This window comes from Vidua macroura, chromosome Z (genome assembly GCF_024509145.1).
Source record: "Vidua macroura isolate BioBank_ID:100142 chromosome Z, ASM2450914v1, whole genome shotgun sequence".
NCBI classification, from domain to species: Eukaryota; Metazoa; Chordata; class Aves; order Passeriformes; family Viduidae; genus Vidua; species Vidua macroura.
In genome coordinates this window covers 23,755,804-23,776,537 of record NC_071611.1, presented here as the reverse complement: position 1 = coordinate 23,776,537, position 20,734 = coordinate 23,755,804, and the positions used below count along the sequence as shown (strand labels likewise).

At 35.9% G+C, this 20,734-nt stretch overlaps 1 protein-coding gene across 3 annotated transcripts in view; it reads left to right on the top strand.

Moving 5' to 3' along the window:
• SMARCA2 (SWI/SNF related, matrix associated, actin dependent regulator of chromatin, subfamily a, member 2) overlaps positions 1-20,734 on the top strand; it is a 117,806-nt gene that overhangs the window by 33,781 nt on the left and 63,291 nt on the right. For all 3 annotated transcript variants that reach the window (XM_054002914.1, XM_054002915.1, XM_054002916.1), the window contains exons 6-16: positions 167-416; positions 4,840-4,966; positions 6,208-6,381; positions 6,606-6,779; positions 11,063-11,233; positions 14,813-14,866; positions 16,345-16,475; positions 16,663-16,723; positions 18,109-18,209; positions 18,488-18,635; positions 20,266-20,429. In XM_054002914.1, the coding sequence (XP_053858889.1) occupies positions 167-416; positions 4,840-4,966; positions 6,208-6,381; positions 6,606-6,779; positions 11,063-11,233; positions 14,813-14,866; positions 16,345-16,475; positions 16,663-16,723; positions 18,109-18,209; positions 18,488-18,635; positions 20,266-20,429 (1,555 nt within the window). The remainder of the gene's footprint in view (positions 1-166; positions 417-4,839; positions 4,967-6,207; positions 6,382-6,605; positions 6,780-11,062; positions 11,234-14,812; positions 14,867-16,344; positions 16,476-16,662; positions 16,724-18,108; positions 18,210-18,487; positions 18,636-20,265; positions 20,430-20,734) is intronic.

The window sequence follows — 20,734 nt, the reverse complement described above, 5'->3', positions numbered from 1 at the left end:
GCATTTTAGTATGTCTGTTTCAAAAAACAGAGTGTAGTCTCAGTGTGCCTTTTCTTGTGATTTTGAATGTATACCTTACCTTCATGTCTTGTCTTCAGAAAGCCATCTTGATTTTCTTCCTGCTTTCCATATTTTGTGTTATGAATCAGTACTGTTCATGTTTCAGGCCAAGCCCCAGATATGAGTGTCTCCAATGCACAACAAAAGCTTCCAGCGCCAGCTCCTAGTGGGAGGCCTTCTCCTGCTCCTGCTGCCGCCCAGCCTGCTGCCACCATGCCTGGACCCTCTGTACCACAGCCCCCACCTGGACAACCTTCACCCATTGTCCAGCTGCAGCAGAAGCAGAACCGCATCAGCCCTATCCAGAAGCCACAAGGACTGGATCCTGTTGAAATACTCCAAGAACGTGAATATAGGTAAGAATGAGTAACAAGATTAAAATGATTCTTGTTTTTCACATCCTTAACTGGAACTCCTTGCAATCAGCTATTGTAGTGGTAGTAGTGTAAAACAAAAGTTTCCAGAGAAAGCTGTATTACCAAGAAGTACACAAATATCAAACCAAACAATTATTTAATTCTACCCCAAATGATGAACTAGTGAAGCATACTGGCAGTATTACAGAAAACCATCCAAGTTTAAAGAGAAACCAATTTTGTGCCCTACATTTTCAGTATTATAAACAAAGGGAATTTGGAAGAGAACAGAGACAGCCAAAAGGCTGAAGAGTTAGTAACCACAGCAAAACCACATTTTATGAATATTATGGTTTTGTCTGGACAAGCAAAGAGTGAAGAGAATAAGAAAGTCACGGGCAAAATTAGAAAAAAAGTATACCAGTTTCAAAAATTGCCTCCTGAATGTTCTGTTTAGATTATGAAGTATATTTGTTACAAAGTATAAGGTAGAACATTTCTTTTGGAGTTAGAAAGAGACTTCTTCTCTCATCACAGCATCAAGGCTATTTAACAACTGACCTTGAGAATTTGCCAGACAGAAGGATTTTGACCTGCACCTAAAATATGTTCCTGATTATTATCAGTCAGAGGAAAGTAATTGCAGTCAGAGTATTACCTGTTTTGGTTTAATGATGCATCTTGCATTGTTACTTTGAGTTTGTAGAGGAGGGTGGTAGCCAAGAGGGATGGTGATCTCACAGAAGACTGGTTTTACAACTTTTGCTTTATGAAGGTAAAACATCATGAAGCGCTTTTGGGTGTGATACCATGCCCAGAATTCAGGCCTTGATTACAGAAAAGCTATTACTTTTGTGTCAGGTATTGCTTAACTAATTCTGTCAGTGCATTCTTGTCATCATTCTGCCAGTCTTATGCATATATCCTAGGACTGAATGGCTGTATCTCTTTCAGCATGAGCAATCACTGTTTTCCAGCATCTTTCTCAGAAGCTTGTAGAACACACCATTTTATGGTTTTACAGTTATTCTGACAGAAGAATTGTAACACTAACTTCAACCAAGAATCATATGGCCAGTATGATGCAACATTTTCTGCATCAATTAACCTCAAATAGTTACTCTTCCTGTGTTTTCAGCCCTGCTGTATTGCACTGTTTGTGCCAAGCTGTTATGTCTTAGTGTTCATAAACAGAGGAAAATGAGGAGTGACAAAAAAATAAAGCTAATGCTTTTACTTACCAGAGAACCAGTATACAGATCCAGCATGTTATGTTCTAAATACACTGATGTTTTTGGCAGAGTGAGATCAAAGTTTGATAGGGATTCTCCAGCAGAAGGCTTTTATATTTTATGGGGTTTTTTATCCTAGAACATAGATGTAAGATCCAAAGCTTTTTAATGCTGAACATTACTGGTGTTTAATTTTGTTTTGAGTTTTTGAGTTCCAGAATATGTAGAACTCCTGGAAATCTTTTCATTAGTTAAAACTGTGTAAGTAAAATCTGTCCTGGATCTGGCTGGCATTGGCTCTGCTGGACATAGGGAAAACTTCTGACAGCTTCTCACAGAAGCCAGTGCTGTAGCCCTCCTGCTAGCAATACCTAGCCATGCAAATCTAATACACATTTTTATAAAATTCTCCTTAATGCTTTCTTCAAAATAAAGTGCTGCTTTTTAATCTCACTGAATAGCTGTCTTAAAGATAATAATGCTTATAATTTAAAGTTGTTTTATTATGTTGAAAGGCTTTTTTCCACCCTCATTCTCATTGCACTTTAAAAAATAATAGACTTGGCAATGTCCTGCAGATTGTACATGGTTTCTTTCTGTTATCTGCAAAGTATTTTCTTAGGTATCTTCTTTACTGCATGGCATCAATGCCAGACAGGTTTGATTGTACAACCATAACCTCTGCTGTTGACTTGAGTTAATGAGGAATGGGTGTGCATCACTTATTTTGCAAAGAGATCTCTGCATGAAGGTAGATTGCTGAACTGCAAAGATTAATTTATTACATCCTTTAAATGGTGAGATTATATACTTCAAGTGATTGTAAAAAGATCAAAGAAACTTCTTTCTTTGGATTCTCTTTACCTAACAGCTGTTAACATTTTTCCTTGAAAATAACAGCAGTACAACAAACCGTGGTCACTTCCTTTGAAGACTAGAAGGTGTCTCAAGCAGTTCTTCTATTCACTTGAGTTGGAATTATTTAAAAAATCCTACTGACTACTGAAGAAAACATTATTATCATTACTCTGTTAGTACTATAGACAATACATAGAAATAGTACTTCTAGGAAAGTGTGAATGTAACCCATCTAGTTGTTATTTTCTTTATTATTCCATACTGTAGATTTTCTTTTTTTTTTTTTTTTAATGTACTGTAGATTTTCTTTTACTGTTTCTACTTCTATTTTTTCTGGACTTTTTTTAAATAGAGAACTGGTCTGAGTTACAATAAGAGTTTTCTGAGGCAGTATCTCTACTGACTCAGAAATACTGATGTTCTTGTTCCTATTCCTTCCCTCTAACTAGGTTGTTAAAGGAAGGGCAATCACCCACCAAAGCCTTGAACTGTCATTGTTTGTAGCTCAGTGCATTTCAACATATGAAAGAAAATAGTTGAAGGAAAAGTTATCCTGGATATACTAATCTGCTGTATAATTTAACAATAAAATTTCATATGCATTCATTTCTGATCTGCTTTTTTATAAGCTCAAGTTGAAAAAAAATTGTTAGCAGTGAAATGCATATTATATGGGAGTGGACTGCATAATGTGATGTTGGTACATAATAAGCACATTCTATGAACTTCAGTTATGTTTAGACATATCTCAAGAAACATGCATATTTGGATTTTTGTTACAGATTTTGGTGATAGAAATGCAGAGACCAACCCACCTTTGGCAATTACTTGAACTTGTATTGTGTAAACTTTTATGACAGCAAGATAGCACTTTTATATGTTTTATACCTGAAGTGAAAGAAAGAAAACAATTCTGACAGAACTAAGAAGTCAGCCTTTCACTTCATGTTTGTTTGGAAATGACTCTTACAGTTAGTTATCTAAAACCATAAGGTATGTCAGGGAGAACCTAGATTAACTCTGCATGTATACTAAAAGAAGGAACGTTTATTGCTAGCAAGAATGTAAAAAGAAATTGAAAATATGTTCAGTATTCATTTGCTATAGTAAGTTCACAACTCAGAAGAAAGATTTGGAAAGGTTGTGACTGCTCCCTTAAGGTTTCATTAAAGTCAGGGAAACTGGGGGTTGGCTATAATTGTTTTGTAGGTGATAGTTTCAGGAGACACACTGCAGCTATTTGGGAAGGCAAAAAGAATTAAAAATAATCGTTGTGATGCAGGATTGCATCCATGTGTAGGTAAGTGACAGGGTAGAGCATATCATTTAGAGCAGCTCGGCTGCTTTTTTGTAGGAATGTACACTAGCTAGTACATCTCTCCAAGAAACCACTTAATTTTGAAGATTTTACATCCTTAGGTGAACTAAAATATCTTCTTACTAACTGGAGTGCCCAATTGTGCAAAATGTGAGCTTTTTTAGTGTGTTATATAAACTGGAAATAGCAAAATAAGGCAGTGTCATTTTCTGAATGAAGACTTTTCTGCAGGAATAATGAACTTTTCTGGACTGAGACAAGTATTTTCAGCTTTTAATGAAACTTTGTCTAGTAAATAAAAAACTCTTATTGATTTGGTTTTCAGCCTGTACAACAAACATTACTTACCTAATTCTGTTTTAATTTTTTACTCTCTTAAAGACACCAGTATAGTCTTCTGCCGTAATGCAGTATTACATCCTGTTTGTTGTTCCAAGAACTTTAGAATTATTCTGGTAATGCTAAAATAGAAAAAAAATAAAGTTCTGTCTGTTAGTCCCTCTCTCTCTCTCTCTCTCTCTTGAATTTGCAAATGAATAGAAAATTAATTTCTAAAGGAAGAGTGAAGTAGAATTTGAGTTGTAGTAGCAGCTATATAGCTTTGAATATTTGATAAACAAACTTACTTTGTCCATAAAATAATGAAGTAGAATTCCAGATAGTAAGGCAAGTATGGTCTATGTCATCACTGACTACACTGCTTAAAAATAATACCCATCAAAGAAGCTTGAAAGCAGAATCCTGAATAGTATGTGTAAAATAGAATTCCCAAGTTTATTTTCTCATATCTAGTTCTAGTTGAAAAGAAAAGCCAAGGGACATTTTGATCACTTGACAGTTTATTTTCAAAGTGGAAAAAGATACCCAGTGTCATCTCTACAAAAGCCTGTTAGTTCAGAAAAAAAGAGAAGAAGACAAGTAAATGCCTGAGTTAAACTGACTATTTTTACTACATAATTTTAGTAATGCCTTACAGATTTCTTGGGGTGTCTTATCCCGTTTTCTGGTTTTGTAGACTTCAGGCTCGAATTGCTCACAGAATCCAGGAACTAGAGAACTTGCCTGGTTCTCTGCCCCCTGATCTGCGGACCAAAGCTACAGTGGAGTTGAAGGCACTTAGGTTACTGAATTTCCAACGCCAGGTAATGCCATTTGAGGAAAATTTTCATAACAGTCACAGGCAAACATGTTCATGCAGCAAAGAGTAAACTGGAAAGAGATTTTGCGTTAGTGCAAAGTGTAAGCAGATCCTGCATGAGAGTTGACATAACCAACAAGCAAGTCACAGAAATGTTAGATTTTATTTTGTTTTGATAATAAAAATGTGCAGCTGTTACTTTTGCTCCTTGCTTTATCTTCTGTTATGGAATGTGACCAGAACTGTGCCTTTCGAAATGAACATGACATTGGTATAAAGACAAAATAAGTTCTGGACAGACTGCAAGCTGATTTTCAGCACAGACCTTCTCAACAAATACCTCTTTCTGGACATACTTAGTATTTCCACGAATCCCCTTGTTTTAATAAAAGTTGTATGTTGGTGTTTTGTGTGGTATTTCTCTGTGATTTGTATTTGGTATTTCCACTGTGTCACAGACTTCGAAACATAACAGGATCATATGTAAAATGTATGTTGAATGTTGAGTGCCTGTATCAGCAAATTAGTTTCAGAAAAGGAATCACACTGCCAGACTGTTATGGGCCTCTTGCCATTGGCCTTTACAGCTAGTTTGGAAGAATGAAGATGAGATTTGGCAGGTCAAGCGAAATGCTTCCTGACAAAAGCCTTGGCAGGAGTTGTGCCTTGGTGTCCAATTCTTCCTTCCTTTGTACCCTTGGCACTCCTTTGTAATGAAGTTTTGTCAGAGGTCAGATGAAAAGCATAGGCTCTCCCTGCTCTACTGCTGGGACTGTGGCAAAACTGTTCCAAGCTCTTAACGTTTACCTCTTCCACCTGTCTTCTGTACAGCTGGCAGTGAAACAAATTGTCAGTTATGTTCAGGTCCAGCAGTAGAACATGTGTTATGTATGCGGTTCATTTGCATTTTATTTTGATAGTGTAACATCTTGGCTGGCCCATTTTATTGCAGCAGGACAGTTGTTACCAGCATCTTGTAAAGAGGGAAGAAATTATGATTAAAAGTAATTAATGCTTTTGACCATTCTGAAGGTTAAAGTTTTGTTTAGGGTAACAGATGCAGCTGTTGCAACTGTATCAATGCTCTATTCTTTTCAGAACTATAATGAAAAGGGAAGAGGAGACTGGGATATATTTTGAATTGTTTACTTTTTTACTCTGCCAGAACAGTGTTTAAAATTGTTTTATTAAGAGCTATTATATTTTTTTGAGTGTTTGTCTTTTCCCCCCTCCCTCCACTGGTAGTTAAGACAAGAGGTAGTAGCCTGCATGCGTCGTGACACAACACTGGAGACAGCACTGAACTCCAAAGCCTACAAACGAAGCAAGCGCCAGACTTTAAGAGAGGCTCGTATGACAGAAAAACTTGAAAAACAGCAGAAGATTGAACAGGAGAGGAAGCGTAGGCAAAAGCACCAGGTATTTTAACTTACTAGGTGTTTGCACCATGACAGAAATGCACCTTGCTTTGCTGTGCAGATGTTCTCTTTTACATATTATATTTATCTTTGGAGGATTTCTGATTAAAAAACTCCAAGTGCTGTGATAAGTAATTGTAAGGCTGTAAGATCAGAATGCCTACATTCCTGATTTCAAATCCTTGCGAGGTCAGAGTGCCTGCACTAACTTGATTCTCTTTCTAGGAATACCTGAATAGCATATTGCAGCATGCTAAAGATTTTAAGGAGTACCACCGGTCAGTCGCTGGGAAAATTCAGAAACTTTCTAAAGCTGTGGCAACTTGGCATGCCAACACTGAACGTGAGCAGAAAAAAGAAACTGAGAGAATTGAGAAAGAAAGAATGAGGAGACTAATGGTAAGAAGTAGAGGAAGATGGTTATTTTAGTTAAAGTTATGTACTGCATCCTTTTAAAATGCTTGTATATTATCTCAGCCTCTCCCATGTGTTTTCTTTGTGAAGTACTCAGTAATGACAAAAATATAAATCCAAAATTACTACATTTTATTATGTATGTTTCTGTTAATGGTAGTGTGTTACTATTGAATTTTACCTATAGCTCCTTATTTTTAAAAGTTTTTATATAGGAATACATTGGTGTTTTTCACTAGCATGAAAACTTAGCACAGCCACTTCTGAATAACAGCAACTTAATCTTTTTAACTTAATATATTAACACTTTTGTATAATTGCAGGGTTGTTGGTCCATTTTACAAATAATGGACTTTGGCTTATTTCTAGGTTTATAGTTTGGAAGATTCCAGATGATTAACCTGTTCATGGCATTACTCCACAATTTTTACATACAGTTGATGCCACATATGAAAGTACCTAACCAATAATAGTAATACATGTATTTTGAGAATGAATTGCAGTCAGTACTACCCATTTAATGCTTCAAATCATACTCCTTACCATTTCATGGTTTTTCCTTCCCTATACCCTCACAATTGCAGTTGTATCATTCTAAGAACAGAGTAAAATGGGTTCATGTATAATCATATCTCTTCAGAATTCTGTGGAACTAATTGAAGGGCTGCCTGCATTTCAGGAGTTAAAATAATTCTGGAATTCAAAGCATAGAGAGATCAGTGCATATGTACAAGTATGTCAGGGACTTGGGGTAGAAAAAATTCTTCAAGACATTGGTTAACTATATCTTAACATTTTATTAATGTTTCACCAACACAGAATGATAGTAAATTGACAAGCTTACTTTGTAACTTGCTGGCAAAAAGCAGTAAATATCTAATAGAGGTGCAGATGCAAATGATAGTTCCTGTCCAGAATCTATTACCATGAATATGGGCTGAATAGTTTAATTTTAAAAATAACCAAGTGACATGCAGAAAAAAAAATATAACAATGATAGAAACTTGGAAATGAAAGCCTGTGTAAAGTTTAAATTAAGAACTTTCATAAGAGAATAACAAATGTGTAGGCCCTAGAGCATTTCTTAAAATTACGTAGTAATCGGTATTATAGAGCTTTTTTATAATTGGAGATCATCATCAGCAGTTTATCTAACCTTTCTTGTAAAAATGTTAATTATTAGTAAAAAAGGAGCTGATTTTAAACAAAAGCAATATTGACATTTAGGAAATACTTTTGTGTATTGTGGGGTTCAGCTTATGTAAAATTGAACATGCAGTGTGATAAGTAATGAAGATGTCCACTGCTGAAAAGAACAAAGTAGATTTGAATGTCCAGAAATGGAACAGGATACCAATGCTTCCAGATTATCAGTGCTTTCTCCTAAAACCTCACCAAGACTCGTTAAGCTCTTACCATACATACAGAATTTCATAGGCATTTTCAGTTCAGGGTTTTGCACCTACTGCTCAAGTAAATCCTTTTGCAAAACCAATCTGTGTGTTTTGTTAATGAGGTTACTCTGCCTGTTTAGTTCTAGTCCAGTTCTGGTCTAGTCTGTGAATTTGGAATTCACAGATGTATACTATTGTTTTTTTTAAAAAACAGCATCTCCTCTCAGATGCTTGCCATGGCCTATGAAAATGTGCTGTGTCTAAAACTTTTTGCATATCTTTTCAGGAATGCTGAATTCATTCCACAAATTTCCCTTAATTTACTATGATTAGAAATGGTGATTGTGTCACAGCTCATTAGTAGTACTATATATGTGTAATGCAAAAATGGGCATTGGTGCAATTTAAAAAGATGCTTGTCAAGACAAGCTTAAATGTATAAAAGAAGTACCTTGGCTAGATATTGTGTATTCAATAACATTAGAAGCAATAAAAACAACAACAACAATCGTAATGATAATTTATTTTTTCTGAAAACTTGGGGTTTGAGCATTGTAATTTTGATGGGTTGAGCGTAACAATGGAATTTTGCAAGCAATTTTGCAAGCTCAGTTTGAACATTATAGTTATTCTTACTAACTGTATGCCATTCTGGTATCTCTAGAAAAGTAGATCTCCCAGAGTGCTGTATTTTGAAGTAATCTTCTTTGAAGTATTTCTTACTCATGTTTGGTTTTTATATGGCACTGCATACTTCCTGATTTTGTTGTTTTAGCCAAAATTGAGACGGGCACCTCTGCTGCTTTTTTGTATTTTTCTGACATTCTGCATTATATCCTCACAGCACATGAAAATAATATTTCTTGCATGTCCAACACACTTACACAGTATGACAAGGATGCAGAAGTTGCCAGGATGACTCAGATAGGGTTTATCTGATGAATCCTATTTCTAATAGTGAACTCTATCAGAGATGAAATAAAACCAGAGTAGAACAGTGGTACATAAATCAAACAAAAAAAAAAATCACATGACATCTAGAAGAAAAGGGACTGTATTCCTACTGGAAAAAGGACTAAATGCAATTTTATGTCCAGCTCCTGTGTTCCTCCCCTTGGTGAGCTGCCTGCACTTTCATGTCATCAAAAAGTCATCTCTGTAGGAGACTTACCATCTCTGTTTCAGGACATTCAATCTGCCTAATGTAGCATTGATTTTTTTTTTTTCCCTCCATTGCCAGTCATAACTATGGCAGACTTTTCCAGTCGTTAGTGCATGAGAGTAGGAAATGTGTAGAATTGTGGAATCTCTGTCTCAGAGTGACTCAGCCTGTCAGAGAGCTCTCTAGTTGAACCACCTTCCAGAAGTGTTAACATTGAGTTCAAAACAGGTTACTCAAGGCTTTTTTCTGTCTTGAAAACCTCTAACATCAGAAATAGCACAGCTTCCCTGCCTATTCAGGTCCATCTGAAGTGCAGCCCAGCCCTTGAGCATATTGACAGATAGTTTCATGTCCTCTGCAAATTTGACTGAAGTGCCTTTGAATAGTTGTGTTAAACACAACATGATGCAGGGACCCCTGTGGTATGGCTCTTCATACTATCTTCAGATAAAGTATGACCTCTGACACCTTGCAGTGGGATTTTGGGTGTATTGGGGGATGACAAGGTGAGCAGGACCCAGCAATTTGCACTTGCAGACTAGAAAGCCATGGACTACAATATAAGCCGAGGCCAGTGATACGGCAAAGTGCCCTGCCCTTGAGTCACAGCAACCCTGCTACAGGCTGGGGCAGAGTGTCTGGAAAGCTGCAGAGCAGAAAAGGATGTGAGACTGTTGGTTGACAGCAGCTGAACATGAGCCAGCAGTGTCCAGGTGGCCAAGAAAGCCAATGGCATCTTGGCTGGTACCAGCAGTAAGTGGGGCCAGCAGGAGCAGGGCAGTGATTGTCCCCCTGTACTCATCACTGGTGAGGCCGCACCTCAAATCCTCTGCTGAGTTTTGCGAACCCACTCGGAGAAGGATATTGAGGTGCTGGAGCACATCTGGAGAAGGGCAAAGGAAAGGTCTAGAGCACAAGTCCTATGAGGAGCAGCTGAGGGACCTGCAGTTGTTTAGCCCAGAGAAAAGGAGGCTCAGGGCAGCCCTCATTGCTCTGTACAGCCATCTGAAAGGGGATTGTATCAGGATGGGGTTTGGTTTATATTCCCAGGTAACAAGCAAGAGGACAAGCAGAAACGGTCCCAAGTTGTGTGGAAGGTTTAGATTGGATTTTACAACAAAGAAAGTACTTCTCTGAAATGGTTGTCAAGCATTGAAACAGGCTGCCTGGGGAAGTTCAGAAAGCATGTGGATGTGGTGCTTGATGACATGGTTTACTGGGGGACCTGACAGTGTCAAGTTGATGGTTGGACTTGATATATTTGGGATCTTCCAATCTTAATAACGATTCTGTGGTTCTATGAAAGTATGGTTAGAGTAGGTATTAGGAAGAAATACCTTACTGTGAGAGTGGTGAGACACTAGAACAGATTGCTCTGAAAAGCTGTGGATGCCCCATGCCTAGAAGTGTTAAAGGCCAGGCTGGATGTAGTTTTGAGCAGTGTGGTCTAGTGGAAGGTATCCCTACCCATGGCAGGGGAATTTTAACTAGATAGTCTTTAAGGTCTGTGCCAACCCCCTATGACGCTGTGACATACTGATAAAAATAAATTACTCTCTGGGCCTGATCATCCAACGAGCTTTTTACCCATGTAGCTGCCCCTCTGTGCAGATCATAATGACCTAAGATAACGCTTTCTTACTGACATAGGAGTGGATGGTGTGCATTCAACATAATTTCTGTCATGATTGACATCTCTTTTGTGTCACTAGGCTGAAGATGAAGAAGGCTACCGTAAGCTGATTGATCAAAAGAAAGACAGACGCCTGGCCTACCTGTTGCAGCAGACAGATGAGTATGTGGCTAACTTGACTAACCTGGTATGGGAGCATAAACAGGCACAAGCAGCCAAAGAGAAGAAGAAGCGAAGGAGAAGAAGGAAGGCAAGTAGTTACAGCTGATATTTTTAAGCCATTTCTTCTTCAAATCCAATTTAAATGTTGATAAATGTGGTGATGCCTGATTGTCATACATGTATCAGAGTGTCTAAAATAATCTATACCACCAAATTCTTAATTATGAGGGAACTCATCTCTCTCTCTCTATTGAAATATATATGTATGCTCAGAAGAAAGTGATAAGAGGCAGGATTATAAAATTCTTAGCTACTTATCTCCTCATAATACTAATTTGCTCATAAACTTTGTACAGGTAAAAATGAGAAACATGTGTAAGTTAGGATAATGTACCCAAAAGGAGTGCAATTTATCAAAATTTATGGCATATTCAGGGAAAAAGATGGCAAGAGTCTGCTTTGTGTAGCTGTCTCATCCAGGGCACCTATTTTAGACCTCCACATTATATACTTGGTAAAGTCCATTTTGTTAGGACCATTGAAAATGGCTAAGAAACTTGGCTAGGTTTATTATAGTAAGTGGGTATTTTGCCAGTGATGTTGTTCATTGTACATTTTTAACCTTTAAATGAAACTTTCCAAGACTTTTCTTTACTTTTCTTCATATGAAATATTTTACCCTGCAAGAGAAAGTTATTGAAATTGAACAGTGCAAATTTCAAAAAAATAATCCCATGTGTGAAATAGTGATTAAGAAACTATTTGTTATTTTTTACCTCAGAGTACCTTTCATCTCTTGCAGAATATGTAAGAGGATTTTTATAATCCATTTCCATGCCTGGTCTGCTAATAATTACTGCTACAAATACAAGCACTATGTTTATAGGGTTAACTAACAGTATGCTAAAAACAACCAGCATGGAAAAAACACTGATCTTGGACATGAATGGCATAAAAAATAGTACATGTTTTTTCCTGCTCTCAAAATAACTGTATTCCTGAGAGTATGTTCTTAACATAGAAACAAAAACATGTCTGCAGAATGAAGATGTAATGTGGATGGGGCTCTTGGCCTGTATTACCAGTGAGAACATGCCAGATTTAATGTATCTAATGCACAGTAGAGATAATCATTATTGAGACAGCAAGTGGAGTAACTGCATTGCTGTAATAACATAAATAAATACATATTCCTTTAATTGTCCATATATGTGTTATGTTTCTATGTCAGTTTAGCCTAAGTATGTATGAGAAACAGCATTATTTTCTGGCTGTGTCAGTAAAGATATAATTTTCTGTTCCTGAAGTTGAAAGAAGATATGTCCTGTAAATATTCAGTGTTTATCTCACCCTAAAACCTAAGGGAAGATTAGCAAAAAAAAGAAAAAAAAAATGTTTGCTCTGTCTTGGTCATCTGCATCTTTTTGTTTGTAATTAAGTTCTTTCCAGCAATGTTTTGCTCATCTTTGAAGGAAGTAGGAGTTCTCACAAATATTACCCTTTGTTTTAATCTATAATTCTATGAATTTTTCATTCCATGAAAGTGGAACACATTGCAATTAGTGGGCACTGTGTCTTTTTTCCAAGTCATACACTTCCAGTTCTTAGGCTTTTATGTTTTGTAATCCATAATAAAGTTTAACCTACTAATACCTGTAGTTAATGTTTTGTACTTACAGAAAAATGAGAAAAGACAGTTCTTAGGATTTTCTCCTAGAAATGGCAGTGAGGAAGTAGATGATGAAGAAATAATTGCCAGACTCATTATAGAATATCCAAGTGAACCTTATATTCTTAGTAGAATAAAATTTGGAGATTACTCCATTCCTTCTTTGGGATACAGTTTCTGTAATCTTCATGATGGATTTTCCCTTTTGTTTCTTTCATATTCCTCTGTTTCTGTTTTCTGTCTCTAGCTTCCTACTGTAGTCATGTATAAGAAAAAATATTCCATATGAGATTTTCATCTTCTAGGCTAGTTCAACTTGCTGTGCAGCTTTTCACTTTATTGTTAGTAGTTTTTCCTGACATTATGCAGAGAATTAACAAAGTGTGTCTTCTTGCTTTTTAATACTGAGATTTCCCCAATTCAAGGGTTAAGTTGTCAATATCGGAGATCTGTTTGCCTGGTCCAAAATAAAAGTGTAAGATGTCTGTCGTTATTGACATTTATTTTCTTTGTGATATGTTCTTCTGATTTCCAAAATTTTTAACTATAAGTTATAAATGTTCTTACAGCAGGGTATGATTTCTAAAGAGTGAACAACACTGATGCTTACTGCTTGTCTGTAATTTGAGTTGTAAGGTTCTTTTCCATTGCCCGTAGCTAAGCTATAACAATCTTTATGTATTAGACAACATTCTCTAGTGTAAAAGAATGGATCCCAGCTCTAGTTCATCCAGGGAAAAGGTATCCTCAGTTAATGTAGTGTATTCAGCCCAAGAGTAGATACATGTTTTCATAATTTATCCTGCCCTTGTGTTTATTTAAAATCTTCACTTCGGGTACAGTTCTTTTCTTTGCAGTAATCATACCTGCTGCCCAGAAATGCTGATGCAGGCAGCCTTGAAGCTTGTATTATTTTTGTTCCTACTGAGCATCAGCTGCTACATGTTCATTTCAAGTACATGCTTTAGATAATGGAATTTAGTGACAAGGAAAAAGGCTGAAGTATGATCTGAAGCAGATATTAAGGATTATATCAATATTGAGAAGTGCAGCTATTCCTCAAGTATACTTCTTAAAAAAAAAAGGAATAACTTGATAGTCTGTATTGATCACATGCTTTAATAATACTTGGAAGTTTTTTATCTCTAAAACACAATTTAAGAGATCACTTTTTGTTGTTAGTCTATTCTCTTAATATTAGTATACAAAATATTTTGCTGTAGTACTACAAACTCAGCAGTGTGATATAAGGACATGCTGGAAAATGTCCTTTCTTGCTCAGAATTGTTTAGTAAAGTTTGAATGCAGAAGTAAACTACATGACTTTCTTTTTTCCTCATACTTTGCTGACATTTTTAACTAAGGTAAATGAGGATAAGCCTTGAAGAAGATACTGGTCATTTTTCAGGTTGGTGCCTGGAGAGGAAATAATCTAGCTTTTTCTCCAGTGAAGAACTCCAGGGTTCCTTTTGTTTCTAATTTGAGTAAGGTCTACATATGATGGGAATATAGTACAAAAACCTCAAAAAATACTCATTCTAGTTAGTTGTCAGACCAAAAGACCCAAAATATATACCCAAGATAAAAGTGCCTTGCATGAATGTGCAATCTGTGATATCTGCTGACACCTTTAAAATGTAGATTAAAGCAATTCAGAGGAAATTAGTAGTAAATAATGTGAAAAACATTTACTAATTTATTTGCATTAGAATAGCCTGAGCTTTAGGTCTGAGCTGGAAATTGAGTGGGCCAGCCACTCCTTAGATTTATATAATTGACTGAATAGGTACCCTCCTTACATTAGTAAATGCTTTTTGTGTTTTTATTGCTCTGGGCCTATCTCTGTCTATATCCATCCACACCTTCAATAACTTGAATCCCAGGCTGTTCAGAAATAAGTGAAACATATTAATGATCCAAAATGTTTACATCAGATAAAGTATACTTTCTGTACTTTTAATCTGACTGTAGTATATATCACTTCTTCATTTGTTGTAGAAAGCTGAAGAAAATGCAGAAGGAATGGCATCTGGTCTTGGTCCCGATGGAGAGGTATGAATTTTACAAGGTGTTGGGTTTTTTTCTTCCTGTTACTTTTTGGTTTTTAAAAAATACAACTTTCCAGTGATTATTCTGGATTGTGTATCATGGCTATAACCTCGAAAAGAGTTATTATGACAACTGTTCTAGGAGCTGTTGTGTATAAACAGAAATAATAATTATGTAGGTTAATGTTTATGCTAGCCTTTCAGTATTCCTAAAATCAAAGACTAAAATGAAAACTATATTGAATGTATCACTGAGTGTGATGAAGTCTGACTCTCAGTTTTATAATGTGCTTACAATAAATATTTTGCTTGCAGTCTATATACAGACACCTTACTTTCTAGTTTGAGCTCATAAACATGATATAGTCTTATCCTCTCATATTTATAAAAAATACATTGTTGACATTGAATGTAATTACCTTTCAGTCACAGACTGAGTACAGTGTTATGATGGATCAAGACATCTGAAAATTCTTTCCTCCTCAGAAGCAAATGGAAATTAGTAATTTTTTTGTGTCATTCTTCAGATAATATTGTTCATTCAGTAGCAGAGCATATGCTGCCTCATTCAGAGCTCTTCCGTTAGTGCAGTTTTTCTATTCCGCTTCATTTTTATATAAAGACTTTAGAGTTGTATTTGTTTTACTTCTGCTCTCTTTTTATACTTGAAAGTGATAGTTATGCTAGTATAGTTAAGAGTTATAGCAAAATACTTTATTTGTATTTGCACAAGGAAAATGCACATAACATTCCTGTAACTTCAGTATTAATGGAAATTGGCTGTGTTTTGTACTCTGTCAGTCACCGTTTAGAACTGTTCAGAATTAGTTTTTCTTGCTCATATGTATCTATTTGGAAAATATTCTTGGGTAGAAAAAGTATTAGAAGGCAAAAAGTTTTTGAAGTAAAAAAATCTGTGATTAAACAGAAAAAGAAATAACATAAAGAGTGATTATGCTATTCTAGTTTTGTTGCAACACAGATAAGTAAGAGATTTTGTTCTTACAGGTGTTTCATCAGCTTAGTTGAAGAAGTTAGGACAGTGAGTTTTAAAACAGACCTTTACTTAGAAAGTTAACTAAATTGCTGGTTCTTGTTTCTCAAAAAAAAAAAAAAGGCCGTAAAGTCACTGTATGTTTTTTGTTACAGATGTCTCTTGGTATAAACAACAGGATTAAAGGCATATAAGAATACATACCTTGTGTCTTGAGTCACAAAAACCAATAGCATGTTCTTTTCCATGTTGTTCTTGTTAATTTACTTGGGATACTGGGATGTATTTGTGGATGTCACATAGAATATGTTACACACAGAAATACTGTGACCCAGTGTTTGCTTAGTGGGAAAGTGTGGTATCTAGTAACAAAACTTCACTGGTTGTTCAGTACTGGAATTTTGATTGTACTATTAGTTCTTTTTATTATGTAAGAGAAGTATGAAGTTCAGTTGCCTTATATGGTAAAACGTTACTTGAATTTTTAGCCCATAGATGAAAGCAGTCAGATGAGTGACCTTCCAGTCAAAGTTACTCACACTGAAACAGGCAAAGTTCTTCTTGGACCAGAAGCACCCAAAGCAAGTCAGCTGGATGCTTGGCTGGAAATGAACCCTGGGTAAGTAGTTAGTATATGAAATAGACTCTTTTTTCTGTTTGCATTGATGTTTTTCATGTTACACTCTCTTGTTTACCAATTCTATTCCTGTTCTAATATATTGTAGGTAAGCTGAGTGGGAGATGAACTGAACCTATTAGTTCCCCTTTTAACTGTAATTCACAATCTTTCTGTCATTTTTCTACAGCTACGAAGTTGCTCCCAGATCAGACAGTGAAGATGAAAGTGGCTCTGAATATGAGGAGGAGGTATATATCTTTAAAAAGAAATACTGTGACAATACAGTAAAAAAACAAGTACTTATTTCATATTTCATTTTCCTCTTCTTCATAATGAAGAGAGGGGAGGTGATAGCAGATGTGCAGGTGCTTTAAGACTCTTATGAACAGGAAAATTGATTGATTCTGTAATTTTTGATTTCTAGCATTTGTTCTTGATATACTCTGTAAAGGCCTAACTGGTAATTGTGGTTAGGAAGAATAAATATTTTACTCTGATTATGAATGGTAGTGAACCAGAGAATTGAGCAGGTTCCTGTTTTAAAATACATATCAGAAAATGCTGCATTGTGGCTTTGTGCTGAATGAAATTAACATCTTCAAGGTTTATGCATTGACGGTTTTATAGGCATTAAAATATCATGGTTACAACTTGTATGTTATGTTTATTAAAATGTTAGGGATTATGCCAGAGATTTATATTCAGACTTCTCAGTATTTGATGCAGTATTTGGATGGTGATTTAAATACTGTTACTACAAAAATTCTGGAAAGAATCTTATAATTAACCCACACAAAGATCCCAGCCTTGCAGGGTCATTATATTACAATGAATAATGAATAGTGATAATTGCATAGCATTTTCAGATCAGTACTTTCTAAAGGAGAACAGAAGTGAGGAATAGAGAAAGACCATGTTCAATCAACAACCATGTTCAATCAACAGGGAGCAGAACTAGGTATAGTACTCAGATCTCCTAAGTTTAGCAGTCTTTACACTACTAGACCAAACAACCATTGAAACTGACTGGACAGTATGATGTTATGGTGTGTCTTTGTAGGAGTAAATTCTGGTAATGTAATTCTACATGTCTGTTAGTATTAAGGTTGGAGAGAAGGGCCTGATACCGATCAGATTTTAGAATCTCACTTAGTGAGATTTTAAGTTGTTCGCTATCTGCTGCAACTGTAGCCCAAAGTTCTTTCAAAAAGAGTAAAAATAACTGGTTTTAAAAAGTTAAGAAACTAGAGGCCTAAATCAGTAGTACTTGGCAGTATTTTAAGCCTTATTAATTTATCAGACATTTAGAATACAACATAAAAATACACATGGTATTAGAATATTCTCCATGAATATGGTAGTCAGAGAAAGCCTTTGGAAAGGAAGATCATTACAGGGGAAAATAATTTTTATTTCAAAGTATTATGACTTCCTGCTAGTTAATGTATGTCAAAAGTTATTTTGTTATGCTGCAGTGCAATTTTATTACAGAATAGGTGTGAATTGAACCTTATGATTCAGATGTCTGTTGTAAAACACTGACCAATGAAAGCTACCAGTATGAGACTGCTGACTATGACTGAGGAACACATTACACTTCCCAGCACTTCTGTTCTTTTTCTCTGTTCTGTAGGATGAGGAAGAAGAATCAAGCAAATTAGAAACAGATGAGAAGATACTCTTGGATCCTAACAGTGAGGAAGTTTCTGAGAAGGATGCAAAGCAAATCATTGAGTGAGTTTTCCTTAACTACTGTTTATTAGGAACTGTGATTTCTAACAGTGGCGTTTCACAAGAGTAGCTTTCTCTAGATTAGAGTGATTTGTTTTATTTCTCTGGTATAAATACCTGCAGGAGAAGGAAAATGATCATTTAATTGTATACTCTTCATAATCTTGCACTCTTTGGTGTACTTACCTCACTCACAACTGAGGACTTGAACGGTTTCTTTAGACATGGTCAAAAAATACTTTTTTGTAGGAATACACTCGAGTTCTTTTTCTGCTTTCCAGGACAGCCAAACAAGATGTGGATGATGAATATAGCATGCAATATAGTGCTAGAGGGTCTCAGTCCTACTACACTGTTGCTCATGCTATCACCGAAAGGGTGGAAAAGCAGTCTTCCCTTCTCATTAATGGCACATTAAAACATTATCAGGTAAGAAATCATTAAAATAATAAAATACCTAAAACTTGGAATTATGCCCAACATTTCAGTGTGATATTTCAAATGACAAACTGAAAATTTACAAACTGAAAAAATAAGAATGCTCTAGTAGGTTAGAATTTGGAAGTATGGACAAAACAATGATACCTGTCACAGATAACGTTACATACATCCTCCTCGAATAATACAAACTTTTTACAGCTACCTCTACCTTTTCTTCATTGCAGGTAAGTAATATTTTGATTTTGGTATCCTTCTCATTGACTTGTAATTTCATTTCTTACTGTTTTAAGTGTGTTGGATTAACAGTATTTTCCTCCTTCCAATAGTTAAAAGTTTAGAGTTTTATTTTTTAATTAAGGTCCTAACATTTTGGGGCAATGATGGATATAATCTGAAAATAAGAAAAATATTTTGCTATGGAGGTTGGTGTCAAATGTTCTTCACAGACTTTCACTGGATTTAGTAACCAAGACCTTTGGTATTTTAATATAAGCTAGATTCATGTGTGATTGAAAATGACCTTGATGCGTATTTGCTACACTTCTGCTATCACACAACTTTCTAGTGAACTCCAATAAGCTGCATCTTATCTCTAGCCAGAAGATTGTTTGTGTGTGTATATATATATCTTTCCACATAAAGAATAATGATGTAAACAAAAGAGCCTCAGTTCTGAAGCAACTTTGTAGGTGGGACATACAGTGACACTACAGATGCCAGTCAGCTCTTGATGACTTAATAATAAATATGGATCAGTCCACATGTATGTAAGGCCAGTAAATTTGCAACATTATTTTGGCTACTGTCTTGCAGGGACAACAGACAATGCCTCAAGTGTGTATTGTAGAATTTTCCCTCTGAACTTTCTCAAGCCACCTAACTTTCTGCTCTCTCCATGCACGGGGCAGACCAAAACTCTGGATATGAGAAGGAGAAACTTCACACATCCATCAGTAATGTGATACACACATTTGGAAATCTGTCTGACAAGGGAATAGTGCTTTTTAGCAGTATCCCTTGCAGTGTGAAATTCTGTTAGGTAGACATTGCTAAGCTACAGAATTCTGGCTTCCTTCCAGCTCTGGAATTTTATACACAAGGCATATTTGGACAGAGGTGGCCTGCTCTTGATGTGAAGTTTTGGACGACAAATACTAAGTAGACACATGCTACAAGAGCTTTAGCATACCAGTGATACAGTTGGCAAGTATGAGGCTTTGTGTTTTGTGCGGTTTTGAGGAGATTGGTTTTGAAAGATTTTAATTGACACAGGCAAATGTAATGAAATAGACACAGAAAGTTTTAGCATTTGAGAGTGTTGAAATTGAGGAACAAATACCTGCTGTGTTGTTTATCAGTCTTACTATGAGTGCCTCTGTTGCTTTCTGTGCAGTAGTAAAACCTTTCTACATGAAATCTGACTTCATCTTACAGTGTTTTAAACAGGAATGGTATTTCCATGTAAAGACAGACAGGGGTCTCCATGCATATAATAATACTAAAGGAAATACAGCTTGAAAGTAGACAGGGACATCAGAACATTAGTTCCATACTGCTGATTTATTATTAATTATTTTTGTGGGTTTTAAATAACTGAAACTCCTACTCTTCATTTCAGCTCCAGGGACTGGAGTGGATGGTTTCTCTCTATAATAACAATCTGAATGGAATTTTAGCAGATGAAATGGGACTAGGAAAGACAATACAAACTATTGCTCTCATCACTTACCTGATGGAGCACAAAAGACTCAATGGCCCCTATCTCATCATTGTTCCCTTGTCGTAAGTAATGGGTCTCATTCTGGCATTATTGTCCTAAGCATTGCAGATTGTTTTAAACCAGAAAGTAAAACACTTGATTCTATTAATTTTGGCAAACTGTATTGAATTTACTGTAATTCACTTGTAAGCCAAAAGAGGGAGATATTTTTTCTTTCCAATTACATGCATGCACTTCACCTCTCAGCTTTTGACTCTGACAATAAAATCTCTTGCTTAATTCTTTAAGCAGCTGGTGCCTCATCTAATACCATGCAAGCATGGTTTAATGACATTGATCTTTTAAGTACTGTATAGGTAGTTCTGGA